At 49.5% G+C, this 24,666-nt stretch overlaps 2 protein-coding genes across 6 annotated transcripts; one reads left to right on the top strand and one right to left on the bottom strand.

Moving 5' to 3' along the window:
• The first annotated feature begins 172 nt into the window (after window positions 1-172).
• On the top strand, window positions 173-15,742 carry CHAF1A (chromatin assembly factor 1 subunit A). 2 transcript variants are annotated; one of them, XM_054049900.1, is made up of 15 exons: window positions 173-467; window positions 969-1,019; window positions 1,573-2,396; window positions 4,897-4,953; window positions 7,031-7,272; window positions 7,854-7,914; window positions 8,438-8,506; window positions 8,910-9,130; window positions 9,637-9,808; window positions 10,018-10,098; window positions 10,184-10,273; window positions 10,496-10,757; window positions 11,317-11,804; window positions 14,074-14,164; window positions 15,605-15,742. In XM_054049900.1, exons 1-15 carry the CDS (start codon window positions 188-190, stop codon window positions 15,700-15,702), a joined length of 3,087 nt encoding a protein of 1,028 aa, XP_053905875.1. In that variant the 5' UTR covers window positions 173-187; the 3' UTR covers window positions 15,703-15,742. The 2 variants fall into 2 exon arrangements, with proteins under 2 accessions (XP_053905875.1, XP_053905876.1); XM_054049901.1 differs by lacking the exon at window positions 173-467 and adding an exon at window positions 504-705.
• Window positions 15,376-24,431, bottom strand: UBXN6 (UBX domain protein 6). 4 transcript variants are annotated; one of them, XM_054050001.1, is made up of 13 exons: window positions 24,093-24,431; window positions 22,837-22,972; window positions 22,521-22,585; window positions 22,281-22,435; window positions 21,806-21,867; window positions 21,418-21,549; window positions 20,124-20,221; window positions 19,669-19,744; window positions 19,496-19,580; window positions 19,036-19,255; window positions 18,816-18,946; window positions 18,044-18,189; window positions 15,377-17,536 (listed from the first exon to the last, which is right to left on the bottom strand). In XM_054050001.1, the coding sequence occupies exons 4-13, from the start codon at window positions 22,363-22,365 to the stop codon at window positions 17,408-17,410; spliced, it is 1,164 nt and encodes a 387-aa protein (XP_053905976.1). In that variant the 5' UTR covers window positions 22,366-22,435; window positions 22,521-22,585; window positions 22,837-22,972; window positions 24,093-24,431; the 3' UTR covers window positions 15,377-17,407. The 4 variants fall into 4 exon arrangements, 3 of the variants coding, with proteins under 3 accessions (XP_053905974.1, XP_053905976.1, XP_053905975.1); XM_054050000.1 differs by lacking the exon at window positions 24,093-24,431 and having other exon boundaries at window positions 22,837-22,986; XM_054049999.1 differs by lacking the exons at window positions 22,837-22,972; window positions 24,093-24,431 and having other exon boundaries at window positions 15,376-17,536; window positions 22,521-22,709.
• Window positions 24,432-24,666: the final 235 nt, after the last annotated feature.

Here is a 24,666-nt window from a genome sequence, read left to right on the forward strand (position 1 = left end):
TCCTGTCGGGCCCTGTCTCTCCACCACAGTCACGTCTCTCTCCTGTCAACTGCCGCCTGTCCAGGCTCGCGAGGGACCCACCCTGCCAGGCTGAGGGGCTCAGCGCCCGCCCGAGCCGGAACTGCAGGGAGCGGACAGCGTGTGGGGAATGGGAACAGCCGGGCCAGGCAAGGAGGGGGCGAGGCGCATGGGTACAGCACGTGCCTCCTCATCTGCCACAGCACCGGAGGCGGCTGCTACCCCAGGCCAACCAGCGGCACCGCCGAACTACAACTCCCACAGTCCCTCGCGGCAGCTGCGCGTCCGCTCCGCGCCTGCGCACCGCAGCAGCAATGCCTCATTGGCCTCCGGCGCCGCCGCCATTTCGCGCCCTGGCTCAGGGCCCTTCCGCGGCGCAGCGCGGTGCGGTGTGCGGCTCCGCCCCTCTGCCCGGTGTCTCGGCGAGCAGGCGGGCCTCGAGCCTAGGAGTAAGGACCCGCCCGGCCATCCAATCGGCGCCTCCGGCCCAGGAGCACCGCCGCCAGTCAGCGCCGGCCGCGGCCAGTGGGGAGGGGCGAGGCGGGTCACGTGGGGCGCGCTCCGCCTATCAGCGCGGCGCGGCGCGGGGGCGCCCCGGCTCCCGCCAAATACGAGCGGGACGGGCCGGGACGGGCCTGCTCGGGGCGCGCTCGGCCGCCGCCGGAGGAGCGGCGGGAGCCGCGGCAGGTAGGGCTGAGCTGAGCTCAACCGAGTGCTGCGCGTTCCTGGCAGCGCTTGGAGTGTGTGGGGCCTTCCCCGGTAACAAAGGCGGCCCCGTTCTGGCCGCCCCCTCCCCGCGGCCTGGCCCGGCCGTGGTGTTGTGAGCGGTGGGTGCGCGGGGGCCCCTCAGGCCGAGGGAGGTTGTGGGGCTGCCCGGTGTTTTCGTGCAGTCCGGGTGGCTCAGCGTGGAGGCCTCAAGAGTAGTGATTTCTTGTGTTTTTCCCTCGCAGCCATGGAGTGCAGGGACAAAGCGGCTCTTCCTGCGCGGAAACTCGTCCAAGGTAAGGCAGCAGGGAGAGTGTCTGTCACCCAGAGTGGCTCTGTCCCACTTGGAAGGTGGCAGACCCGATGCTGTGGAATTTATTGGCTTTGCTATAATAAGGCACCTGAACTGGCCGTTCTGTTTTAATTCCTAATAAAATCTCTTAATGTTATATAGAATCGTAGAGTAGTTTGGTTTGGAAGGGACCTTAAAGTCTGTCTAGTTCCACCCCCTGCCATGTGCAGGGACATCCCACTGGCTCAGGCTGCCCAAGGCCTGTCCAACCTGGCCTGGAACCCCTCCAGGGATGGGGCAGCCACAGCTTCTCTGGGCAACCTGTTCCAGGGCCTCCCCACTCTCATAGAGAAGAAATTCCTCCTTTATGTCTAATCTAAATCTGCCCTCTCCAGTTTATCCCCATTGACCCTCATCCTATCACTACAAACCTTTGGGAACAGTCCCTCCCCAGCTTTCCTGTAGCCCCTTCAGGTGCTGAAATAGATATTCCCCCGTTCCCCTCGCCCCGTTGATTTGTATGATGGGATTAAAATAATCAAATGCTACCGTTTCAGCTCGGTTGCCTTTCAAACGCTTGAATCCTGTACCAAAGGAAAAATGTGATGCGGATTCAGAAATCAAAAAAATAAAGAGTTCACAAAGTGGTTTTGGTCCAAGTAAGGATTCCTCCCTTGATGCATCGCACGTGTCCCTGGATGATGTGGAGAATGACTGCCAGTTGGATTCAGAGGTGAATTTTACTCCAAAACTTGTTAACAGAAAGGGTCCATTAGACTATTTTATACAGAAAAACACAAAAGGTAACACAAATGAACCTGTCATTGTTATTGACCTGACAAAGGACTCTGGCCACAGACTTGGTGATGCTGTAGATGATACTGATTTTGATTCAAAAGCATCTTCATCCATAGCTATAGCTAACGGCACGTTAGGAAAAGAGACAAACCAGTTGAGTTGCCTGAATTCCACTCAGAGCAGCCAAATGGATGATTCGATGGAGACTGATGTGCCGTGTGAAGCTGTAGAGGATAAAGGTGAAGGTTTGGTAGATGGAATCCAGTCGTATTCTGGGTTAACAGAGTGTAACAACATGGAAAACAGAAAGCTGAACCAGAGTGAACTGAAGGATGTCATCTTTGAGGGGAAGATGCCAGTGGTGCTCCTGGAGGATATTATGACTACAAAATCTTCCCAACTCGCTTCTCTGGATGGAAGCTTTATGTCGGAAAATGAGACCATGGAATCCTCTCATGAAGGAGACTCTGGGCTTACCAACTCCCCGCTAAGCTCTCGCTCCGTGAGCTCTCCTGAGTCACAGCCTGCTGCAGAAACAAAGAGGAACACTAGCCCTTCAGCTGCATCAACGCCTGTTAGGAAGGTTGGTCTCTTCTTGACTTTCTTTTTTAGAGTTATTGCATTGCAGATAGGCTGCCTGGTTTCCTGCACTTGTAAGTGAAAAGTATGAACGGGATATTCACAATGATCATGGGAAGTGTATGGAATGTGGTGTTGACTTATTAATAACATAACTGAATTATCGTCCTTCTGAATCTTCCTATGGCTAAAGGATGTAAGTCTCGCCTAGTTTTGAGCTACTGGTGTATTTGCATCATGTGAATGTAACTTTAAACTCTGTTACAGGTTAATTTTATATTTTGGTTTTTTTACGACCTGCCCAAGAACTGTGTGCCCTGGGATTTAGCATCTTGGTAGCTGGGCTAAGGACAGTGTCCACAAGCGGTTTTGTCCATTAGGTGATGTTTTACAACCTCTAGCCTATCCTTGATGAAGCTGCTGTATTTACTGCAAGAGATCATTACCCCAGTACCAATCAATGCAGTTACTTTTCCAGCTCTGAATTTCTGCAGCTGTGGCACAGAAAAACACTTCAAGTTGAAGCTGTAGCGCGTCAGTGGAACTGCAGACCTGTGTGTGAGGATGAATGAGACTACAGAGCTTGTGCTCTTAGACATTTTGGTACAGGAGCATTATCAGGCACTGAGAGCTGCTTTGGGGAAATGTCCCCTCGTGTACCACATTCCTGGGGACACGCGGTGCTGTTTGGCAGTGAAAGCTGGAGCACAGGAAGCAACACCTTGAAATTAGCTCAGTATGGGCTGCTTTGTTGTGATCTTTGTTCCAGTTTAGTACCATAGCTCCAGGAAGAGACTCTAAAACACTGTGCTTTATGGTGCTCTAGAAGGGGAAGCTCCTAAGGACAACGGTGTCTGTGCAGGTGGCTAAAATGTTCATGTGACATGGTTGAGGAGTGAACAGATATTGTGGGGGACTGATAGGTGTTGGGTTTCTCTTGGGGAAGGTACTGTGGGCCATAGTGAAACCTGGGAAGCAGCGCAGTCCTGGTGGCTGTAGCTGAGCCTCGCGTGTAGCCAGGCTGCTCTGCCTGGCCCTGTGTTTTATTGCTCAGCTACGTTATTAGAGGGGAAAATGAGGAAGGGGGTGAAGGATAAGTTGCTGTTGTGCTGCTAGAGGTGGAGAAATAAGTTTGTGGGTTAGGTAAATGAGGGTGAAGCGGGTGGCAGCCTTCCTACTTATGCCCTCTTGAGCCTTTTGAGAAAGATTTTTAACCAGTTATCCCCAGGGGTTTAAGGAGAAACTGTCCCACGGGCTAAGAAAAACTTCACTGGACTGGAGGAGGCATGAGTGAGTCAGCTGGGGCTTGGTGTTCAGGGTGTGACAGGTCTTCTGTGCTGCTTATTGAGAGAAATGATTGATTCTTATACTGTTGGAACTTGCAATCTTTTGTCTCTAAAATAAATACATAAATTCAGGCAGGCTTGAAGTGTTTCCAGTGTTGCAGAGCGAACAGAAAAAAGTACTTGACTCCTGATGTCACGCGATAGTGCAAACAAGTTATTGGTTTCCTGTGGCATGAAGTGAGGTAGGAACAGCTCATGTGCTGCTTGCCAGAACTTGAAGCCCACACCTCGACCTGGGTGGCTGTCTGTCCTGGCCTGTTTGTTTTCCTACAGCTCTGATAAACTAAAGCTCCCAGTTGGAAGAACTCTTATTTTGTGTCAGATAAATACAGAATCTCCTGATACAGCTTTGCACTGTATAAGCTTAAATATCTGTGAATACAGAAAATAAAGCAGTCGGTCTGTACTGGCCTGTTAATCTCAGGGTACTTTACTGCAAATGTCCAGAAGGGCGAAGAGGGGTTGAAACAAGATACTCGGCCATAGTATGCTGAAATAATGACAAATTCAGCCTTTGACCAGTATGAACAAGTGCTCTTAAAAAGAAAATACCTTTCCCCACCTATAAATAACAGCTTTAACAAATGAGAAGTGTGACCTGTTGGAAACTTAGAGTTGGTGCCCAGACATGAGCGGAAGAGCAAGAGGGCTGTGATTACCCATATTTGAATGTTTCTTCTTGTAATAATCCCCATGTTCAGAAAGCTACAGTTCAATATCGTAGCAGGAATAGATGGTAGGATGGAAAAAAATAAAAGGATTCAACTCAAAGGAAATGGCTTTGCTGTGATGTTCTCTCTTGCGCTCTCCTGGTTTGGAGCAGCTCTAGCTTCTGTGCGTGATATTCCCTCATAGACACTGCTTTAGAACTGAGTAGAACTGGAAAGATTTGTTTATGCAAGACTCAGTAACACTAGGGCTTAATGTAAACTGAAACGTTAGGCATGTTCAGGCTGAAATGTAAATGTGTGAGCCAAGATCTGCTTGAGCTGTCCTTCAGTGTCCTGTACCAAAGGGATGTGTAAGCTGAATATACTAATCCGCAAGAACAATGCGAGTATCATTCAGATGAAGCTTGCTACTCTTCTTGTAATAGTTCTGGTGCCTTGTGGAATGGGAATGATGTGGAACTCTAAAACTTGCGTTTTGTAATTCCAGGTATCTCAGAAATGCCACAAAAGTTCAGCGGAGAAGGAGAAGCTGAGATTGCAAAGAGTAAGGCATTTTCACTGACCTAGAAAGTTAACCTGCTGTGCTTTTGCATTGAATAGTAAGCAAAGCCTTTTGAGTTTCATCTTAGTCCACTTGGAACATTTCTCTTCCTGGTGCTCCTCACTGATGAACGTGGAAGAACCTTAATGCATGCAATTAAAGTACTTGGCTCCTTCTAGAGCTTCTTAATGCATATGTAATGAAGTGTGTGTGGCCTGCACTGCTTCTCTGTGCACTTGGGTAAGAGATTAAGAACCTGCAAATGTTGCTGACTGCTTGTCAAATTGCTTTTGAGGGCTTTTTCCAAGCCCTTCCTGAGAGGGCAGGAGCAGCTGAAGTGGACAAATACAAGTGAAACCTTCCAGAGCCATCTCTTTAGGGCTGGCTCCTGCTTAGTCGTTCTCATCTTTCCCCCTTTTAACCACAAAACAGGGGTCTGCCCTTCGTTAATACATCAGGGAGATGGGCCCAGTGCTTGGGGCTCACTGACAGAACTGCTGGCTGTCGCCGCTGGAAAGGCTCGAGCGCCAGTCCCCATTTGCCCAAACGCAGCCTGCAGGCGGGCTCTGTTCCCTTACAAAATGGCAGTGTGATAATTTTGCTCTCCGGGCTGCTTTCAGTCGTCAAATGCTGAATATAAAAGGGGCTGATGGATCACAGGGAGTTCTGTATGAGTGGGCTTCGCCTCCTGGAAAACTGGGTGTTATTTAGCTGCAGTTGGAAAGACCTGTGCTTGTGAATTGTTATTGTGTTTCTTAGCAACTGGTTTATCAAGCTGGGGGGCTGTGATGTGGTTTGGGTCAGCTCTGTGTGCTTGGGCCTGCTCCCGAGACGCTTGCTTTTTACAGTGCCCCATATAGAAATACAATCTGTTGTGTTCTTCCATTTTAAATGTATGTTAAAAATAGCAGTAACGTGAGGGAGAGATGACAATGGGAGCTTTATTATGCTAAAAATTAAATAACCCCCCATTTCTGCCGTTTACTTCACATTGTTTCCCAGACTACCTGGTAGATTTTCACTGCTGACTGTGACTCAGCTCTGACAAGATTGTTTTTTCACCATTGACACAGTTTAGTCTGTTGGCTGCCTTCCGCAGTTATTTGTGCGCTGTAACGGGTTCAGTAAATCCTGAAGTTTCCAAGAGATTTGAAATAAAAAGAAACTGAAAATACACAGTGAAGGTTACCCATGTATGAGCGCAGATGTGCCCTGGGTTCCTGGTGAAGTCACCAGTGCCTGCAGTGAAGAGAAGCTCTGTCTTCAATTTGTCATTTTTTTTTTCAGGCAGCCATGAGCATTTTGGTTGCATTGGGAGGAAACGCTGTGAGCAGCAGCACTTTCAATGTGATTGTTCTCCTGTTGTTCCCAAGGTGCCTCTTAAATAAGCTTGGAGAGCCTGGCGCTGTCTGATTGTCTAATGTGGACTAACACAGTGACAACTTTATTGCGAGCTCCAGGTCTTATAAAGCAGCTGCACAATCCAAAGTGTGGCGATTCGTGTTACTGCCTGAGACGGTGAAAAACATCCCAAAAATCCTTATGGGTCTATAATGCAAAATGCGCTCAAATTCACCTTTCAAACTTAGGCCGTGGTAGCCCTGTGGTATCATGAAAGCTGAGATCACGAGGTGTGTATTCCCAGTGAAAGTATTTTGGAAACAATCTGAAATGTTAAAGTAATTTTAAAAATAGTGTAAAAAAAACTCGCATGTGGTTTTCATCGTCAATGTAGCGTTATGGAAGATGACTCAGATGTGAAGCAAGTAGAATACAAAGCTTTCCTTGCTGCTTAGAAATTAGAACTGCCTGCATTTACTAGGAGAAAAGAACAATTCATGCCTTCAGAGACGCAGTGTGAGGCAGCTCAGGGGCTGAGGCAACAGGTAGCTGTGATTAACAGCCTTGTGTCCTGTGACAGCAGGAAATGATCCTGCAGGTCAGGCACTGGGTGGGTGCAAGGATTTGCTCTGGCAGCTCAGCTGAAGAAATGAAGTCCTTATTTCACTTGAGGTTTTATCCCAGCAGCTGTAGCTGTGTGCAGTGAGAGAACTTGTTTAACGGCTTGTTTCTGAACCAGGATCAGGAGCGGGCAGGCAAACTGCAGAAGCTGCAAGCAGAAAGGGAGGAAAAGGGACGGCTGAAAGAAGAAGCAAAAGCTGCCAAAGAGCGTGCCAAGGAGGAGGCAAAGAAGAAGAAAGAAGAAGAGAAAGAGTTGAAAGAGAAGGAAAGGAGAGAAAAGAAAGAAAAAGAAGAAAAGGAAAAAGCTGAGAAGCTGAGAGTGAAGGAGGAGAAACGCAAGGAGAAGCAGGAAGCTCTAGAGTAAGTTGCTTGGTTTCCACAGGTCCTGGGAAATAATATGTAAGGATGCGAGCACCTTTCCGTGCCCACCTCAGCTGTCCCTCCTGGAGGTAATACTGGTCAAACAGCTTGTGCCTCTCCATCACAGGGTTTATTCTAAATGCATGACCGATTCCTTACACCACACCCTGGTCTCAGTGGCTCACAGGGTGACCTGGGTTTCTGATTTGAAATAGCTGAAAAGAGCTGTCATGTTTCCTTCATGACCAGTCTTGCTTGGACTCTTGCAGTCTGCTGGCACTGGGTGCCCTGTCTGTTGAGGAAGTTGCTTGTAACTTGATAATACCGTAAATACCCTTTCTTGGAATTGAGGGAACTCGAAGTAGCCTGGCTAGTTTATGGCTTAAGCAGATCAATATTTGCTCTAAAAGGAATGAAAAGTCTTCTGTATGCTTAACCAAGTGTGAACCTTGACTGAATTATGGACTATCTTCTTGCCTAGCAGGGTGGGGTCATAGTGAAGGCCTGAGGCTTCTCACCTCTTCCTCAGTGCAAGAAAACGCTTAATGATTTGTGACATTAAAATAAGCTTTGTTTTAAAGGGCAAAACTTGAGGAGAAGAGGAAGAAAGAAGAGGAGAAGCGGTTGAGAGAGGAGGAAAAGGTACATGCTTTCTCTAGCTTCTCTCTAAGTTCTTCTGCTGGGGTGAAGTGATGTTCCTGGCCTTCCTGGCACCCTGCTGACAGCTGTGGTGCTATTCCTAGCAGGGCTCTTGCAGCCGATGTGGTTTTCCTGGCAGTGTACCCTGCCTCGGTGCTACTTGGGAGTGAGAACATCCATTTGGGATGCAGCCTGTCCAATCTGATCTGGTGCTGCTGCTCTACCAGCTTGCAACATGCAGCTTTCTCATCTGTTGCTTTTGTACATGCTGGTGTCTTTGCTTTTACCTGTTAAAGTCTCTTCTGCACTTGTTTTTTTCGATCCCCGTGAGTGAAGTCTCTGCTTTGCCTTAGCAATGATGCTGGAATCCACATAGCTGTGGGTTTTGTTCAGTTACAGGAGCTGCTAAATGACTGAACTTTATACCTCAGTAGATTTGAAACTGTGTTGTGCATGAGCTCACCTTGAATTATAAGGTCTTGCCCTACCTTTGTGTTTATAATTTGCATTTTCTTTCTGATTCCAGCGTATTAATGCACAGAAAGCAGAAATTACGAGGTTCTTCCAGAAACCAAAGACTCCACAAGCCCCAAAGGTGAGGTATTGCTATTCCTGTGTGGTGTTTTTCTTTCGTTAGTTGTATTCTAACAAAGACACTGATTTCCTTCTGATCTGTCCTTTAGAGGCTCTTAGCTGGGCAAATCAGTAGTATTTCTTACTTCCTAATTTCAAAGGTGTAAAGGATTTAAAACAAGTCTGTGACAGAGTGAAGGCTACAAATCAAATTTGTAGTTGCTTTAGTAAAAATCTGCTGCGTTGGCTGTAAAGGCCAAGACTCCCTTGAGAAGATCTGTTAAAGTCTCGGATAGGAAGGTCTTAACCTAAATCTTCACTCAAACCTCAGCGTTTGCTATTGAGGTTTGTTCTGCATCACAAATATGTTGGAACTGCAGTTTCTCAGGTGTTCAGACCCTAATGATCCTCACTTCACATTTCAGATTCTTGCTGGCTCTTGTGGGAAGTTTGCTCCTTTTGAAATTAAGGAGAACATGGTCTTAGCTCCCCTCTGTCGAATTGCCCTGGATCCAGACTTGGAACAGCTGGATAAGCTCCTGCGCACACAGAATAGCAATATTTCTTACTTGAGGGATCTTAAGTGTCGTAAACCACGTAAAACTGGACCTACTTTTGTCAGTAGCAGTGCCGGCACAGTAAACAGGTTAGTCTGTGTTCTGGGGGGGGGTTCTTCACTTTTTTTTATATACTGAACTGCAGGATGATTTTGAGGTAGTCTTAGTAGGTGGTAGGAAGATGGAGCTTTTCTTTGAATGCTCATTTTCTGTGAGAATTATTTCCATGGAGAGCGGTACATTGTGATGTGTATTTCCTTCATTCCATACAATGCTTCTCAAATGCTTCCCTGCAGGAAATCTTGCACTTTTGCCTTTAACACCAAACACCAGTGGCCTTTAGTGGTGATTGTCTTTGGTAGTTTTAAGCAGTAAACATACCGGTAGCTAAACTGGAGCTGCTGTAGGGTTGTAGTTAGGGAAGGAGATGGCTTGTCTGGAACCCACGTTCTCGCTTGCACTTTGGGAGCACCTATTCTGATGGACTCGGGCTCTGGGTTGGAATTGTGGCTGAACAGAAGTGCTCCACGAGATGTTTTCCTGAACAGCAAGGGTGTGTTCTCTAAGTACTGAAGATGTTGTCGTCTTTTAACAGTGACGTGGTGGTGGTAGTGGATAACTGCAAAACTGACGCTGTTCCAGAAAGGGGGAAGTTTGGTAGAATGAAACTTCTGCAGTTTTGTGAGAATCACCGTCCTGCGTATTGGGGCACATGGAACAAGAAAACTACTGTGATCCGTCCCAGGAATCCTTGGTCAAAGGACAGTGTAAGCACTCCACAGGCAGTGTGTCATTGGATTCTTTGCTTTCTTTATGCTCTTGAAGTGAATACACAGTTGGCCAAGTTCACCTCTTCCCTGGGATTTCTGATCCACTTGCATGTTCCCTCTGGCTGCTGAGCTTTGAAACCCTGAACAGGGTCTGGTGTCGTGCGCTCAAATTATTGACAGAAACGGCATGTTGGTGTTTCTTCTAGAAACTACTGGACTATGAAGTAGACAGTGACGAAGAATGGGAAGAAGAGGAACCTGGAGAAAGTCTCTCCCATAGTGAAGGGGTAAGGATTCCGTGTGCTGAAAAAGAGCTTTCTGAACCAGTTGCACTTGTCGGTGTAATTTCTAATACACAGAGTTTATTTTTAGGATGATGAAGAGGAGGGAGAGGATGAAGATGATGATGATGGTTTTTTTGTACCCCATGGGTACCTATCTGAAGATGAAGGAGTGACGGAAGTAAGTGAATTGGGTGTCACTGGGTTCCCATCTCTGTTTCAAGTAAATTGTATAAGAAATATTGGCAGAGGAAGAAAGCGTGTAGTCTTGGCAGGGCTGTAACTCAGATCTGCGCAGTTCAGGAGCAGATTTCTGTAGCTCAGGGAACAGTAAAAAGCTGAGTTTAAAGAGCTTTTTTTTCTGGAATGGATATATAGAGTTCTTTCTCACCTGTGGCTTTAGGAGTGCGATCCGGAGAATCAGAAGGTTCGTCAAAAGCTGAAGGCAAAGGAATGGGATGAGCTGATGGCCAAGGGGAAGAGGTTGCATGTTCTACAGTCTGTGAAAATTGGCTGCATCTGGGAAAGCACAGGAAATGACAGCAGTACGAGTTCGGACCTAAAGGTTCTCCAGCAGTTCACAGCATGCATCTTGGATTCGCCTGTTGCAGAGGAAGAACAGCAGATTGAGAAATGTAGTAAAAAAAGAGCAAAAGATCAGCAAAGTAAGACCTAAAGGGCTAAATAGTTGTACTTGCGCTCTATTGTACTCTGCTTTGGAGAGAACAGGTTTTTGTATCAAGTGTCAAACTCTGAATGAGCTGTTTATGACGACTCTGAAATCCAAGGAATCTCTGGGAGAGTTTTCTGCCATTGCATCCGATATGGCCTTAATTATACTCTCAAACTCTTGCTCTAGCTAATCTCAGAAATAAAGCCAATGGGATTTCAGTGGACTCTGATTTAGGACCTGCTTATGGGAGATGATCAAGCCCACTGACCTGTAGTTTGTGACAGGTTCAGTACCCGATTCATACAAAGGTATGAATAATGCGCATAAAGGCCGGAACAGGGCTGAAGCTTTCACTTCAGGGAGTCATTATTATTGGGGGTGACTTTTCTACATCAAATTTAGCTCCTGTCGCAATCCCGTATATAAAATTAATCCCAACCTATTTGTCATCTCTCTGGAACATGCGTTGCGATAGGTTATGTCAGACTGGCTTTTGTTGACCTTTAAAACAGTTCTTCCTTACAACTTTTGCACATCCTTTTTCTTTGCAGTCCTTGGCCAGCTTCTGCCGCTGCTGCACGGCAATGTGAACGGGAGCAAGGTCATCATCCAGGAATTCCAGGAGTGCTGCCGGCAAGGACTGTTTGGTGATGTGACTGCAGCTGCCAACTGTAGCGACACAAGCCCCGTGAGCCCCCACACCTCCCGGCCGCAGACGCCTGTTGGCGAGGACAGTGGTGTCCCTTCCAAAGCCAGGCTAAAGCGAATCATTTCTGAGAACTCTGTGTACGAGAAGAGACCTGAATATCGGATGTGCTGGTATGTCCACTCGGAGGTGCTGAAGAGTTTTGATCAGGAGCATCTCCCTGTCCCTTGTCAGTGGAATTACGTCACGCAAGTGCCTTCCTCGGGGAAGGAGGAGGGTGGCAGTGTGCCAGGCATGACAGTCCTGCAGACCACCCCCATGCCGGTCAAGAGGAAGCCCACCGGAAGCATGTCCATCACCAAATTCATGAAGAGGCCTCGGGATGCTGAACAGGTAAGTTTCTGTGCTCTTCCCCAGTGAAGAACTGTGAAAATGTGTAGCTGTGTGTCTTCAGCAGGCAAGTGTCCCTGCATGCCTCCCAGATTAGCCCAGATCTGCCATCAGCAGAGTCAAAATATTAAGCCTCAGATCTTCATACAAAAAGACCCTTTTAGTGGGGGAAGGACTCTAAAGAGATGGATTCCTTTTGTCTCTCCAGCTTGCACTGCCTGTTCCATTTGAAATGTTGCTCTCCTGCTGTTCTTCCATTTTCTGGTATTTGGCAGTGATTGCATCCAAGCTGTGAATAGTTGGAGTGTCTGCTTGGCCTTGGTTTTACAGCTGTACATAATTTGTGTGCAGGTTTTGTGTGTGTGTGTGTGTGTGTGTGTATGGCTGCTAGATGTATACCCTAAGCTGGGGGTGTATATCATTTGCATGTGCACTGATTAATTGTGGTTCCTAAGTGCTACAACTCAACCTGTAACAGTCTGTAGAGTCTCCGGCTCGTATGGTCATACGTAAAGCTGAATTTCAAGAGCTGGTTTAAAAATATAATGACTCCTAGAAACAAAATGAAGTGGATTTGGAGTAGTTGCTACTCCAGCTCTAAGCTCTGTGGTTGTCCTGTTGTTTGCTTCTGCTTTTCAGGGTAACAACAAGTAGCATTAAGAGCTTAATCATCCAAAAGGATGGCTGAAAAATATGTCGTCGGTGCTATAGCTGTGCAATGCTCTGTTGTGCATTCAAGACAGGGAGGCTTTAGGTCCCAAAGCTTGGTGTTATCCATAGTTTGCTTCCAAACCCGCAGACAGGACAGGGTCTGCACTATCAGTGGATTTATTCCTTATGCCCTGTGAACGAGGCGGTGAGGAAAGAAGCCACAGACAAGGGTTTTTATGCTTCTCTTTTCCACTTTGTTCTTGCCTTCTTTGGCTTTTGTACTGAAAAAAGCTCTACATTGAAGTATTGGTGGGGATCAGAGACTTGTGAGAAGCTGTTCAGCCCCCAAACTCCCATCTGCTCGGGTTTTTCTTGCACACTAAATAAAGGCAGAGATAAAAATCTCTGCTTGGCACCCACTGGAAATTCTGCTTATAACTGACTGCTCGAGCAGAAATAGCAAAACAAAGCCTTTCAGTAGCACTGTATCCCCAGCCTGCAGTTTTTAAAGCTCTCAAAAGCATCTTAAAGCTGCCCTTGTGAGGTGCAGTGCTGTGTGGCTCAGAGAAGAGGTGTCGGAATCCTAAAAGCCTTTCATGCCTAACATCTAAATCAGCACCAGTTGGGTATTAAGATCCCATCCTTCCTGTCGAGCAAGGCTGGAGCTTGAGGAGAACCTGGGGATGATTGGTTGAGGTGAGGGCTGCCAGGTTCTCTACTCTTGGCACATGTTACACTGCCCTGAGCTCATGCCCAGGACTCATGTAAGTGAAGGTGCTCTTAAAAAGCTGTGGAAAGAGAAGAACTCTGCGTTGAAGTGGGCAGTGCCTGCACCCGCATAGGGGCGGAATACTTAATGTGAGAGCTGTGACTTCAATGAAAGATGTAAACTTCAAATTTCTTCTCTTGGAGCAGCTCGTAGAGATGGGGACCAGGTTCTAGATTTGAGATTTTCATTCCACATTTCTGGAGTAAAAGAGACAACCTAAAGAACTCTCGCAGCTCTTCAGTGCTGGGCAACTCCAGTTTGTATCACTTCTTGTATTCATTTTCTTGATTCAAAACAAGTAGTTTGAGCTGCTCCCGTAGCAGAAAAGAGTCACCAAGGGACGAACTGTCACCCCCTCTGAATAGAAGCTAACTGGCAAAGATGAGGAAGAGTCAGGGGTAGAAAATGCTTCAAACTTGACAAGCAAAAGTGGTTTTCCATCTTCAGAAGGATGAAAGCATCCAAAATAATTGGGGGTGGGCATGAGTGGGTGATAGATTTCCCTTTCAAAAACTTAACAAAACAGAGTCAGATTTCATGTGAGGCTTGAGCTGATTTTTTTGATGCGTAGGGCTGCTCATTGGGTTGTGTAACAGTGAAACATCTTGGAGCAGAAGCTTGGCGTGCTTCCTGCTGTACATGCCATTGCAGATGAGGCCTTTAATCTGAAGTTAGTGTCTGTTGAAGCTGGGGTTGCTTATTTTTCTTCCCTACAAATATGCCCATCTGATTGAACATTGTTCTGTGAGAAGTGCCCACCGCAGTCCTTAGTGGCACTGGCTGTGCTCTGTCTTGCATGTTAGCACCCTCAGCTTTTTTCACACACCTGCTACCTGTGTTTTCTCCCTTAAGGCTGAAGCTGCGGAGCTGGATGGATTTCAGGCAGACACCGAGGAAGATGAAGATGATGACTGCATGATTGTGGACATACAGCCATGCAAAGGTGGGAAAATAAATTGACAGCAGTCTGTTGGCACCCACTTGCTCCCAAAGGAAGGGTGCGATGGAGAGGGAATGGCCTGTGGCTGAACCTGTGGCAGTTTGACTGCCGCTCTTTCACCAAGCCTCGTGCTTTTCTTTAGGTGCTTTATTGTACCTCTTTGCTTTTTGTGTTTTATTCCAAATGCTTCTTTGCTATTTCTGGTCTTCTCTAGCCTCCTCATAACTTTTCTCCCCTGCTCCCTCCAGTCGGTTAAGCAGTGCAGAGTGCTTGTGACTGGCATTTGGCTGCCAGCTCTGGCAATAGAGGTGAACACTGAGGCCAGTATCAGATCCACTCGCTATTGGTGAATGTTGTGGAGCCGGGCTGGTCTCTGCTGCGTGCATGCTTGTGTCCAGACCCCTTCTGGGACTCATGAAGCCTGGACCGTAACTCTGCTCTGCTGCCTCCTTGAAGTCTTAGGTGCTCACTGAATTGTCTGAAGGGAATAACGATTGGATAATATCTGAGCTCTCAGGTGTTTGACAAGTGAGGGCTCTGATCAACACTGCTCTAGAATCTAAGCGGTTGCTTACATTTGTGTCCCAGTTATCCCTTGGAGAAGAGCTTTCAAAGCTCTGCTGCTATAGCATATCCTTTGTCTGGATTCAGAAACTGGGATGAGGAAGCTGAGTGGCTCCTTTTATCTCAGTGAGGTTTTAACTATACATGCTTGATCATACAGATCAATGACTTGACACCAGCTGCATGATGTGCGTTCGGTGTCTCTAAACTGCTTTCCAAACCTCTGAGCCCTTTCTTACTGCTCTCACAATACAGCTCTTCCACAATGCTACTGGCACAACTGAAATTAAGGAAACTGGGATTTTTGTGTTGAGCGGCTACTCTTAATGAATAGATAAGGGCTCGTGTATTCCCAAAGCCTTGAATTATAGAGAGCTTTTGACCCATTCTGGACACATATGAGCTCTCTTTCTGTCTCTGCTGGTGCTGCATTCCTCCTCTTGCCATCCCCAACAGCTGCTGGACAAGAAGTTTTGCATTTAATCTTAAGCAGCTTTTCCTATTACAAGACTCCAGTGAGGTGAAAGCCTGGCATCAGGTTTGTAACCTCCTGTTCCAAGGACAGGAATGCTGTTTGGGAGCTTGGCCTTCTCAGGCTTTGTGGACACACAACTGTGTTTAAGTCACCCCAAGTCTAAAGCACTGAAAAGATTATCAAGAGCCTTTTTATGACTGAAGTGATTTTATTCTGGATTGACATTAACCCACCAGTAAAACCAGTTTTTAAACAGTACTGAAAAGGAGATTTGGAGCAGGTACAGGCAGATAAGCAAAGATGGATTAAAACACACAGTAGTCAAATTCTACTAGATTAATTATATTTAAATAAACCAAACCAACAAACAAAAACCCCAAACCAATGCATTTCCTCCTTTGCAGATTCTACATTGACAGTTCCTGAGACAGCTTCAGAACGCGGCGGCACAGGAGCCACACACCAGGACACCAGCACGGTCAGCCCGTCTAACACAGTTTGAGATTAAACACCTACTAACTTCTCTGTACGTATGTAGAATGAGTTAGACAGTTTTAAACCTTGTGTATCTTTGAAGAAGATACTTGAAAGTATTCCCTATTTCTTGTAAAGAGAAGACAGCACTTTGTTCTGCTTCAGACTGGATGGAAGCTTAATTTTTTAGTTCTAGTTTTTAGCTTAAATACTGCATATTAATCTGTCCTTAATAAAGCATTATTGAAATTTTGATACTTCTTTGCAATGGAAGGTATCTAAGTTATCTTTAATGGAGGGATTTTGAAATAAGCTTACTGTGATGCCACTGGGGGAATTACTCTGTTCATAATGTTGTATAGCACGGCCTTGGGTATAAATGATGTACAATTATATTTGAATTTATGCTATCTGTATCATCCTGTTTGTGGTCTGTCTTACTACAGAGAACAGCAGCAGGGTTTTACCTTTGGAAAAGTGCAATGGGTTTCTCCTTTTTTGGGATAGACTGGTATTAGTTACACATCAGGCTGGTGAGAAATTATTGGTCTCCTGTACACATCACTGCAGAAGGAGCTGTACAGGTGAAAGCTGGGTTTTTTTCTGCCCCACAGAATCGTAGAATCACAGGATGATTTGGGTTAGAAGGGTCTTCAAAGCCCATCCAGTTCCACCCCCTGCCATGGGCAGGGACACCTCCCAGTGGATCAGGGGCTCCAAGCCCCATCCAACCTGGCCTTGAACCCCTCCAGGGATGGGGCAGCCACCACTGCTCTGGGCAACCTGGGCCAGGGCCTCCCTGCCCTCACAGGAAAATATCTCTTACCCGTATCTCAACTGAATATTCTCTTTCAGCTTAAAACCATCCCCCTTGTCCTAACCCTGCACTCCCTGATAAAGAGCCCCTTTCTCAGCTTTTCTGTAGGCAGCAACTTTGAGACTGAAGTATAAAGGACTAAACGAGCATCAAACTTGCTCAAGTACGGAACAAACTTCCTGGGACTTTCTAATTTTAGATGGCTTGTGATTTGATGGATTAGTTTCCTAAAATCCTGACTGTATAAAGCTTCTTCTCCCTCGTGGGCAGCAGTAGCTATTGCCTGTCATCAGTCTCCTGTCTGTCCCCTGTGAAGAGGGGGTAATGCCACAGCTGCACCAGTAACACCAGCAACACCAGCATCGAACCCAGCGCTGACTGGAGCTTGTCTGCATTTCAAACCCATAAGGGCATAGCAATTCCCATCACTTTGAGCAGAACTGTGTCTTTAAAAAGTCCATTTAATCAGACTGAGCATAATTTTATCTAAATATACTCTCTCCAATAGGAATTACAGTGCACACAGAAGCAAAAGGAAAAGCCAAGTTCTAAGCCCAGCCTGATCTCCAGGCTCAGTCGATTGGTAATCCAGCCTAGTGCTAGTGCCTAATCCCTCCTCCAAGGGAGGAGAGTGGTGCTTCACCACTGCCTTCGAAACACCTCAAGCAGTCACTGCTAGAGCTTGTTTTTAAAGCCAGTCAGAGCAGTCCTGTAGTGTCCTACGGGGCAAGGCTGCCCTAGTGTACAGCTACTGGAGTTGTGGAGGTGACTGCAAGGTCGGCGTGACATGGCAGAACGAGGTTCCCACTAAACCGTAGTCATTTCTGAGGTCACGTAGCTGGGAGCTCCACCAGCCCGTATGGGAAAACAAGGGAACAGTCTAGAACCACCAGCACTGAACCCCATCCCCTTTATTTCATGATAGTGTCTGGACTCTGGAGAGAAGTTCTGGTTTCAGAGGGCTTGCTGGCTGCTCCTCTCCTGCTGCCTGAACATCTGCCATGACTGCTGCATCCCAGGCGAGAGTCAGGAGGGCTGCGGGCACCTGGGACAGAAAAGGCTGCGTTACCAAGCTATAGTGGTGCTAGACTTTGAGCTCCTAACATGCTGCATGTGCTCACAGACCTGGAAAAAGCTTAGCAAGAGCACTCTTAACTAAAAAGGACAAGTGTGGCTTTCTGCAAAGTGTTTCTTGGGGGTGTGGCTTTGGGCTTTCTTTTGGAAGCCTCGTGCCAGAGCTGTGCTTGCTTCACAGCTGCTGCCTTCTCACCTTTTTCCCAGTACAGATGCTAACCCTGTGACAGGGCTGCTGGTCCTTCCTGCAACCTGCATTTGTGATCTGGAGGTCCTTGCTGGCCTCTCCAGACCTTCTAGCCTTGAGCTAGAAGCATTCAAGCAGTTACTTGTTTGCTTGAGCTTAAAAAGAAGGGGCCACAGCACAACTGCTGGCACTGAAAGCAGAAGAGACAAGCTCCTCTCGGTTATATGAGCAGTAGGTGACTCTGACAACCTCAAGGCCTCTGTGGAAGGCATGGGCTCACTTTTTACTCACCAGCCCACATTCATTGAAGGCCAAGTTCTCATCAGTCAGTTTGAGACCTCCGGGGCCCAACAGCTCAAAGGGCAGCCAGTCATCTTGGAGCGCTTCTCTCACAAAGGTGTAGAGCGCAGAGACCAATTCTCGTGCATAAAAAGTCCCTGCCATGAGAAAACAAGGTGAGAGATTGAGAGAGTCTCTGGCATTTACCAAAGTCTAACCCTTTGTGGTAGGTTTCATGGGGCTCACGTACTGATGCCAACTTTATCAACTACTTCAGTGACACAGAAACAGCCTAATTCAGCTGAGAAGTACAAAAGCGGAATCTCCAAAGAAAAGTATTACTTCAATTGTTCCAAGCCCCTGCCAGCCTGTGACAAAGAGCTGGGAAAGACTGAAATCATTTCTAGGGTTCTGCTGCAAGATATGAAGAGGATTTACACCATTGTATAGCCTGGTAGCCTCATGCAGGTGACTGTAACAAATGGAGCTAATGAGTCCAGCTTGCTCGCAGTAGCCTGGGAAGAGCACACTTTAATTAAGAGCGCCTTGAGATTCTTCCCTTTCCACTCAGCCCTGGCTTAGAGTCCTGATCCTGTGCAGGGGCGGCAGGTGAAGGGCTCAGAGATGGGAAGAGTTCTTGGAGAAACTTTGCACCACTCTGCTTTTTGTCACTTTATCCTACCGGTTGGGTTCAGCATATCTCAAGCCTGCTAATTATTCAAGCTCTTGCGCTACATGTACTCCCAGAAGGGAGTACAAAGAAAGGGTAAAGAGTCTTTTTTACCTTGGAGGATGTATCCATCGGGAAACCGGACTCGTAGCAGGGTGTAATTGTACTTCCGCATTTCCCTTTGCTCCTCTTTCTCTCGCATGGCTCTTGTCCTCAGCATCGAAGCCTTTTCCACTGCCTCTGTCCTTTAGAAAGACAGCAGCTTTTAGCCTGGAGGAACAGTACAAGGCTCCTGGTTGGCATCACATGCCCCCCTCCTCCTCAGCCTGCTCACCGGAGCCGTTGCTCTCGTTTGATCTCTTCTGCAGTGAGGCTGTAAAAGTCATTTGGCAGCTCAAACCGAGCAGCTTCAGGTGATGGTTTAAACACAGAGAGCTGGCGATCCAGCTGGGCTCTCACAGGCTCAGAGTTTAAAAGCTGCTCTTTGTAGTCCCTGAGGTCTTCCAACCTGGTCAGCATTTCTTCCTTCAGTACGTAGTACTCCTCTGTGGCCTCTGCAACCAGAAGGACAGGCTTGAAGTCTCTAGTTGTTTACGTGAGTAACGTACAACAGACAAGGACAAGGATCTCCAGGAAATGTCACATCCTAACAGGGAAACAACAGGGTGCGCAGCTCTTTTTACTGCAGCCCGTGGGGTGTTCTCAGCAATCCAAGCTGCCTCACAAGCCTCCCCTGGGATGTCCCAACACCACTCAAACTGCTGACTCCACTTTAATATACTTAGATTCCTTGCCTTGTCCTGGAACAGGCAGTGTTTTTGTCTCAAACCCGATAGCCTGGAAAAATCTGTGTATCCCTTCCAGGCAGCTTATCCTTTCCTGGAAGAAAAGGAAAGAATTTAAACGTAGTCTGCTCCAGGCAAGGACTCTCTCCCAGGCAGCGCACCTGCAGGTGTCCTGATCTAACCTGAAACACTTTGTTCTGCAGTTTGATTTTCCGGTACTTCTCCTCCTCTGGATGGAGATAGATGTTATCCAAGTATCTGCAGAAAGAGGAATCAAAGCAAGCACTTCAGGACACACTGCTCCAAGGTGTAAGAAGCGTACTGCCTGAGAGACCTCACAGAATTTCTCACGGATATAAAAAAAAGCTGAAAAAACTGAGTAAAATAGGTCTTGCGTTTCATGTGTTTCGTGGCCATGCCAGAAAGAAGGTGGCGGTGGTTGATCTCAACGGCCAACCTCCTGGTCTTGCCCACCATCTCTGAAATGCTGACCTGATTTCAACTGACACTTAAGATGGTTCAAATGTTCCGTTTTGGTTTTCTTTGGAGAACAGCAAGAAAATCCACTTGCCTGCTGGCCTCGCAGGGAAAGGACAAACTACCCGCGCGCTCAGTCTCGTGACCGCAACCCACTCACTTGGCAGTTGTCTCCACACCTGCTCGGACTTTCTCCCGGTCCTTGTTGAAGGTGTGAATCTCCATGATGGAAGCAGCCACTGGGTCAACAGAGAAATACTGTGGAGAAGGAGAGAAGCTGGCCAGGGGGGAGCTGAGGCTATGCTACACAAAGGAATGTGTGGGTCTGTTGTGGTTTAAACCCCACCAGCAGCTTGGCACTGCGCTTGTTCCCCCTGCAGTGGGATGGAGGAGAGACGAAGAGGGGTAAAAGTGGGTAAAAAAGCCCCACGGCTCGGGCTAAAGACGATTTAATAGGTAAAAGAAAATAAGGGAATTGATTTGCTTTTTCTCAGCTTAGCTGTTCCCAGAGTGTAATCAACAATTTTCATCTTAAATTTGAAACACAGCACCATCCTAGTCATTATGAAGAAAATCCACTCTGTCACACCAGCCACACCAGTTCAGGGCCAGAGTTCCCAGTCCCAGCGTTTCTGGCAAACCAAAAGGAGGGTGCTCAGGCATTTGTACGGTTACAGCAGAACAGAGCTGCACTTTGGGAGATGGTGGAGACTTTACAGGGAAAAGGAGGAGGACCGGAGAGAATCATAGAACAGTTTGGGTTGGAAGGGACCTTAAAGATCATCCAGTTCCAACCCCTGCCATGGGCAGGAACACCTCCCTCTAGATCAGGCTGCCCAAGGCCCATCAACCTGGCCTTGAACACCTGCAGGGATGGGGCAGCCACCCCTTCCCTGGGCAACCTGTTCCAGGGCCTCCCCACTCTCATAGGGAAGAAATTCCTCCTTATGTCTACTCTAAATCTGCCCCTTTCCAGTTTACACCCGTTGCCCTTTGTCCTGTCACCACAAGCCTTTGTGAACAGCCCCTCTCCAGCTTTCCTGGAGCCCCTTCAGGCACTGGAAGCTGCTCTAAGGTCTCCTTGGAGCCTTCTCTTCTCCAGGCTGAACAACCCCAACTCTCTCAGCCTGTCCTCGTACAGGAGGTTCTCCAGCCCTCCGATCATCTTTGTAGCCTCCTCTGGACCTGTTCCAACAGCTCCATCTCCTTCTTATGCTGAGAATTCCAGAACTGGACCCAATCCTCCAGCTGAGGTCTCACAGAGAGGAACAGAAGGGCAGAATCCTCTCCCTTGCCCTGCTGGCCACGCTGGTTTTGATGCAGCCCAGGACACGGTTGGCCTTCTGGGCTGTGAGTGCACAGAGATTGCGGTTGCAGTGCTTGAGGGGCCCCAGCCTACAAAATGGGTTCAACAGGAGGAAGGGAAGCCCTGCAGTGGCAGTTGTGGCACTTACCGACAGGATGGCTTCTCTGAGGTGCTTTTCCTTCTGGTCCTTTCTTACCACTGCTCCAGTCAGTGGGCAAATGAAGTAGACTCCTGAAACAGAGAGGGCAGATGCCCCATCCTCATCCGGGCAGGCAAGGTCCTGAGGGAGACAAAACCAGGCACCAAACTGACTGCAAGAAGGTTGGGGCTTGGTTTTCAATCCCCTGGCACATCTGCACAGGACCGATGCTCAGAACCACTGCACAGCAGGGCACGGATCGGGAACGACAGGGCAGGGACCAGGGATGACGGGGATCAGGAAGGCAGGGATTTGGAACAGCAGGGCACAGAGCAAGAGCAGCATGGCAAGGATTGGGAATGGCAGAGCAGGGATCAAGAACAGCAGCATCTCATACCTCTTCCTCCATGGAGAGCACTTTCTCCCTCGCAGCTGCCTCAGCCATCAACTCTTTCCTCACTGTGAGAGACAAGCCCAGGTTACGGTGCATCTCGGAGGGGTTCGGACCATGTGGATCCGAGCCCAGCCTGGGGAACTGAGAGCTGGATCCAAGCCCAGCCCGGGGAACTGAGTGATGGATCCAAACCCAGCCTGGGGAACCGAGCGATGGATCCAAACCCAGCCCGGGGAACTGAGTGATGGATCCAAGCCCAGCCCGGGGAACTGAGTGATGGATCCGAGCCCAGCCGGGGAACCGTGAGCCGAATCAGAGCCCAGCCCGGGGAACCGAGTGATGGATCCGAACCCAGCCCAGGGAACCAAATGATGGATCCAGGCCCAGCCCGGGGAACCGAGCGATGGATCCGAGCCCAACCCGGGGAACCGAGCGCCCCGTTCCCGCGGCCCCCCGGTCCGGTCCCCGCCGCTCCTACCCCGGCTCCCGGGCGCCTCCCGGGCCGGCGCCGCCCTGCCCTTGCCCTTCAGCTCCATCCTCGCCAGCGCCGCCGCCGCCGCCATCTGCGCCTCGTCCGTGGGGCCCTGCCGGGGCCGCGGCGCCGCCTCGCCCTTCGGCTTCTCCTTGGGGACCCTGCGGGAGGGGACACGGAGCTGGGGGGCGGCCGGTACCGGGCGGCAGCGGAGCTTCGAGCACCCGCTGTGTCCCCACCACCTACCGGGGCGGCTCCGACAGCTTCTGCCCCGGCCCCGCGGACTTGAACTTGAGGTCGGTCTTGAGCTCCTGGAAGAACTTCCGCATGGCGGCAGCGCCGGCGGCAGCCCCGGCCCCGGCGGAAGGGGCGCGGCTCGCGGCACCCCCGGAGCGGGCGGGGCCACCGCGCTCGGGGCCAACGAACCGCGGCCGCCAAACCCGCCCCAGCGGGGACTGCCCGGAAACGGGCTGGGGGTGAGGGGATGGAGGAGGACTTGGGGTGCGGGGGGGGAAAAGCTCCACAGGAACCGGGAATGTGTGCTCACAGCCCAGAAACCAACCGTGTCCTGGGCTGCATCCAGAGCAGCGTGGCCAGCAGGGAGGGAGGGGATTCTGCCCCTCTGTTCCTCTCTGGGGAGACCTCAGCTGGAGGATTGGGTCCAGTTCTGGAATCCTCAGCATAAGGAGGAGATGGAGCTGTTGGAATGGGTCCAGAGGAGGTTACAAGGGTGATCCGAGGGCTGGAGAACCTCCTGTATGAGGACAGGCTGAGAGAGATGGGGTTCACAGAATCCCCAGGTTGGAAAGGACCCACTGGATCATCGAGTCCAACCATTCCTAACACTCCCTAAACCATGTCCCTAAGCACTTCATCCACACGTTCCTTAAACACCTCCAGGGAAGGCAACTCGACCCCCTCCCTGGGCAGCCTGTGAGGAGAAGGCTCCAAGAAGACCTTAGGGTGACCTTCCAGTACCTAAGGGGCTCCAGGAAAGCTGAGGAGGGGCTGTTCATAAAGGCTTGTGGTGATAGGATGAGGGGCAATGGGGATAAACTGGAGAGGGGCAGATTTAGACTGGACATAAGGAGGAATTTCTTCCCTATGAGAGTGGTGAGACACTGGCCCAGGTTGCCCAGGGGAGCTGTGGCTGCCCCATCCCTGGAGGGGTTCCAGGCCAGGTTGGATGGGCCTTGGAGCCCCTGATCCAGTGGGAGGTGTCCCTGCCCATGGCAGGGGGTGGAACGGGATGAGCTTTAAGGTCCCTTCCAACCCAAACTATTCTATGACTCGGGCAGAGCACACCTGGAACAGCACCAGGACCACACTGACTGCGAAACACGGGGGGATGCAGGACCCGCAGTGGGGATGTGGGCACCGGAGATACCACAGGGAGCACAGGCTGCCCGAGACTGGCATGGGAATGGTGAGGATATGCCCGAGCCAACCTGGGCTCAGCGGAACCAGCAAGGGAACACAGCCTGGGATGCGGCACAGCCCAACCTGTGGCATAGGCCGGGGTATAACACAGCCCGGGGTGTGACATAGGCCGGGATGTGACGTAGGCCAAGATGAGCGAGTGCTCACTCCCAGGGCAACACAGACACTCGTGGATCCCCACCGGAGCTGCTGCCTTCCTGACCCTCCTTACTTCACAAATTCCCTCCCACAAAGCCCATAGAATTCCCCCTCATCCCCAAGGCCGCTGCGTGCATCCCTGTGCCGCAGGGACACACCAGGCGCTGCCGGTGGTTCATAGTCGCAGAATCATTTAGATTGGAAAAGACCTTTATAACTGTTGAGCTCGTCCCCGCTCACCTCCCCGCTGGCCGCAATCACCCTGGAAATGATTTCTCCTCGGAGCAGTTTGTGTTTCGCTCCTCTTGCGGGGCGCTGGGAGCTCTGCCTGCTCCCCTGGCCGCTCTCGCTTCGGGTTGGGAGCAGACACAGGCAGTGATTTCCACCACCCTGCGGAGAAGCTAGACTGGGTTTGACCCCTGGCTCCGTTTTGCTCTTTCTGAGCTGGGTTGAGCTCAGGCTTTAAAAGCAAAGGTGGGCAAGGAAGCCCAAGTGGCTCTCGCTGGTGGCACTGTCTGTGCTTGGGAGCACCGCACACCCCCAAACCCTCCTTGGCTACAGGGATGGGGCTGGGCCCTCCCTGCAGCCCCTCACCCGCATCCCACAGCCCCTGACCCACTCCCCACATCCCACATCCCCCTCCCCGTTAGCCACAGCCCCTGACCTGCATCACACAGCCCCTCACTCACATCCCACAGCCTCACCCCCTCCCTGTAGCCCCCGACCCACTCCCCACGTCCCGCATCCCTCTCCCCACATCCCGCATCACCCTCCCCACAGCCCCTGACGTGCATCCCACAGCCCCTCACTCGCA

Source organism: Cuculus canorus, chromosome 27, assembly GCF_017976375.1.
Source record: "Cuculus canorus isolate bCucCan1 chromosome 27, bCucCan1.pri, whole genome shotgun sequence".
NCBI classification, from domain to species: domain Eukaryota; kingdom Metazoa; phylum Chordata; class Aves; order Cuculiformes; family Cuculidae; genus Cuculus; species Cuculus canorus.

Excerpts from the sequence above, each read along its gene's own strand:
- CHAF1A (XM_054049900.1), top strand. The coding sequence starts at position 188 with ATGGGTACAGCACGTGCCTCCTCATCTGCCACAGCACCGGAGGCGGCT. Across the intron at positions 8,507-8,909 it reads AGACTCCACAAGCCCCAAAG|ATTCTTGCTGGCTCTTGTGG; the intron begins GTGAGGTATTGC and ends TTCACATTTCAG. Across the intron at positions 10,758-11,316 it reads AAGAGCAAAAGATCAGCAAA|TCCTTGGCCAGCTTCTGCCG; the intron begins GTAAGACCTAAA and ends TTTTCTTTGCAG.
- UBXN6 (XM_054049999.1), bottom strand. The coding sequence starts at position 22,603 with ATGCGGAAGTTCTTCCAGGAGCTCAAGACCGACCTCAAGTTCAAGTCC. Across the intron at positions 22,436-22,520 it reads AAGCTGTCGGAGCCGCCCCG|GGTCCCCAAGGAGAAGCCGA; the intron begins GTAGGTGGTGGG and ends CCCCTCCCGCAG. Across the intron at positions 21,550-21,805 it reads TGCTCTCCATGGAGGAAGAG|GACCTTGCCTGCCCGGATGA; the intron begins GTATGAGATGCT and ends TGTCTCCCTCAG.